Genomic DNA, 2,830 nt, shown 5'->3' with positions numbered 1-2,830 from the left:
CAGAAATAGCCTAATTATCTCATGCAGAAAAAGAGGGTCAAAATTACCCAAATCTCTCAATAATATCATTTATACACCACAATCATCATCATAACCAATATACTATAATCATCTTTAACAACGTACAATCTCATATCATCAAATTTAAGGCTCGCGAGCCGGCTCGAGCTCGATAAGCGAAGCTCGGACTCGGGCTCGTTTACTAAATGAGCTTGTTTTTTAGGCTCGGGCTCGAACTCGTATAAGCTCGGCTAGTTCAAGCTTTTTTTCGAGCCGAGCTCGAGTAGCTCACGAGTAGCTCGGCTCGTTTGCACCCCTAATCTCCACCTTATGTAAACACACTTTAATTATAAGTAGCAGCCACATCATTATTTCAGCTAATCAAAAGGTAAACTTAATAAAAAAACAGGATTAGTTGTGACGATTCTGCAGTTTAAATCGACTGCTCTACATATCAAACTGGAACTAGCATACCAGTTTAGCCATAGACTGTATCTGCCTAGACCACTTAAACGACGCACCTCAGACTCCATCCGGCAGCGCGTAACGATTAGCGACAGATGCCTTTTCGTTCCTCTTTAAACCAAACAGCAACATGAATTTGGATACCTATGGCGTCTCCGATTTTGTTTCAGTATCACTTCTACTGCTATTGTTGGTTACGCATTATTAAATGCAGGTTAGGTGTACCGGGGTGGTTAAAGCGGCATCTACTAAACAATATCTACCTACAATTTTACTATTATACCCTTTTAACACAAAACATCTTAACCTTATGTAAACACACTTTAACTTATAAAGTACCAGCCATAGCATTATATCAGTTAATCAAAAGGTAAAACTTAATAAAAACTGGATCATTCAAATGTAAAGAAAACACACCTGGATCAGTTCACAGATGCTAACGTCAGGCTGGATGCAGACACCTATTCTGATCAATATTGAGCAGCAAATACTATGTCATCGCAGATGAAATATAAGTATTATAGCATCATAAACAATCCAAGAAACCGACAGTACCAATAGTTGTGAAACAACGCTAGAACCACTACACGAAACAATAAATTAATAGAGGAAATAAAGAAACCAAGTCATTTAGAAAGCAAGGTCTATAATCATACAGTAAAATATCCAAACAAAGAAATAAAAGTCACGATTTATGAACTTACTAAAAACAGAAAAACTTCAACTACTTAATTGCATCCTAAACTCGCTTAGTTATCGGAACCCATCATATCTCTTAGTAAACCCAATCGTATCAGAGGAGGACAACTAAATAGCATCCTTGCTTTTGCTTGGTTGGTTGCCAAGTAATTTAAAGCTCCACGTATTTCATGGGAATCCAAACCCAATGGCTCCAGTGCATTACAAATTTCTTCACCTGTGTATTCGCGATGATAAGCTCTTTCAAGTATTTTATTGCCTTCTAAAATAGCATTAGCCACACTGCTAATGCCATTCATAATCATAGAGGTTAAATCTTCATCTTGTTGTTCAACTTTTCTTTTTCTACTCTTACATTTCTTTATACGAGAAGACGTATGAGGTAGCACTTGAATATCATCATCAGTATTGCATTGGCTCTCCAGAACTACATCATTGGAAGCGTAGAAGTCATCAACTTCTGGAATCGTTTCTATGTTAATGCTGTCATTTTCTTTCAGACGGGCATTTCTTTCTTTAGTTGTTTCAGCATGTGCACCGGATGCCCTATCTTTTGCAAATAGTTGTAGCATTTCATTGAACTTTGAGACTTTCTTCATCTTCAATGCCGCAGCATCTGGCTTTGCCTATTAAAGAAAATTAAGCAAATTAGTATTATAAACAATATTCTAAATATTCGAGTAAATAATTAAAAAAACTTACATCTATTAATTTATCCCAGACTTCATCCTCTGCTTCAGTTAATTGAGTTTCTGAATTCCATGAGAATCCACTCAATGACGTTCCACGAAACATGTCGTACCATTGAGAAAAATGCTCTTTCAGCATTTCTAAACGATTCTTCAAATGTTTTTTGGTCAATTCAATTTGAAGCTTTGTGTTCAGCTCCTCAATCATATTGTTGTATGCTTGTGAAGTAAAACTGCCATTAATCCTATTTCCATTGTCATGTTGTGCTATCATGGATTGTATGAATATATTATCCATACTTTCTGTCCACTTTATTTGTTCCTTCTTTCCGGTGGGTTCGTGTTTGCTCATGATAACTTTCTACATGGTAATAGATACATAAATTCAAATATGTACATATGTAAATGGTTGCTTATGCTAAATAGAATTATATATGCGCACGCTAATTGTGACACCCCAGGAAAACAAGTGAACCATGCAACTTAACTAGCTTCCTCAGTAATCGCATGCTAAATTTCGGGACGAAATTTCTTTCAAGTTGGGGATAATGTGACAACTCGAGTTTCCAAGATTCTACTTCTGCATTAATTGCACGTTAACTGTTTAGTCGTTGATTATTTGCCTTGTAATTGTACATGTTGAATTGTATGTTGAGATGTTTGCTGGTTATGTTATCTGTTGAATGTGATTAAAGTGTTTGATGATCTATCATGCAATCTATTTGAAGAACTAACTGTTAAACTTTAATGTGAGCGACGAAACAGGAGAGTTTCACCATAACCCACACCCGGCGAAACACGCATACCGACGAAACAGAGTTGTTTCGTCACAAGCATCTCGACGAAACAGGCGTTTCGCCGACCCACTAGTTCGCCGAGGCCCAGTAAAGACCCAGTTTGGTTTTATAACGATATAGGGTAGCTTTAGCACACAGTTTCGGCTTATTTGGAAACCCTAGCTTTCTTTCCTCTCTCTT

The 2,830-nt window shown here is 37.0% G+C and overlaps 1 protein-coding gene across 1 annotated transcript; it reads right to left on the bottom strand.

Moving 5' to 3' along the window:
- Nucleotides 1–1,214: 1,214 nt before the first annotated feature.
- LOC118484783 (uncharacterized protein At2g29880-like) lies at nucleotides 1,215–2,205 on the bottom strand. Its single transcript, XM_035980770.1, has 2 exons — nucleotides 1,867–2,205; nucleotides 1,215–1,790 (listed from the first exon to the last, which is right to left on the bottom strand). Exons 1-2 carry the CDS (start codon nucleotides 2,203–2,205, stop codon nucleotides 1,215–1,217), a joined length of 915 nt encoding a protein of 304 aa, XP_035836663.1.
- Between the last annotated feature and the right edge of the window lie 625 nt (nucleotides 2,206–2,830).

The sequence above is a fragment of the Helianthus annuus genome, chromosome 2 (genome assembly GCF_002127325.2).
Source record: "Helianthus annuus cultivar XRQ/B chromosome 2, HanXRQr2.0-SUNRISE, whole genome shotgun sequence".
Classification (NCBI taxonomy): Eukaryota; Viridiplantae; Streptophyta; class Magnoliopsida; order Asterales; family Asteraceae; genus Helianthus; species Helianthus annuus.
This window is presented reverse-complemented; position numbering and strand designations above follow the sequence as displayed.

What these genes read in the sequence shown, in the direction of transcription:
- LOC118484783 (XM_035980770.1), bottom strand. Translation starts at nt 2,205, where the DNA reads ATGAGCAAACACGAACCCACCGGAAAGAAGGAACAAATAAAGTGGACA. An exon ending in TCTGGGATAAATTAATAGAT is followed by an intron (nt 1,791 to 1,866) that starts GTAAGTTTTTTT and finishes TTTCTTTAATAG; the next exon opens with GCAAAGCCAGATGCTGCGGC.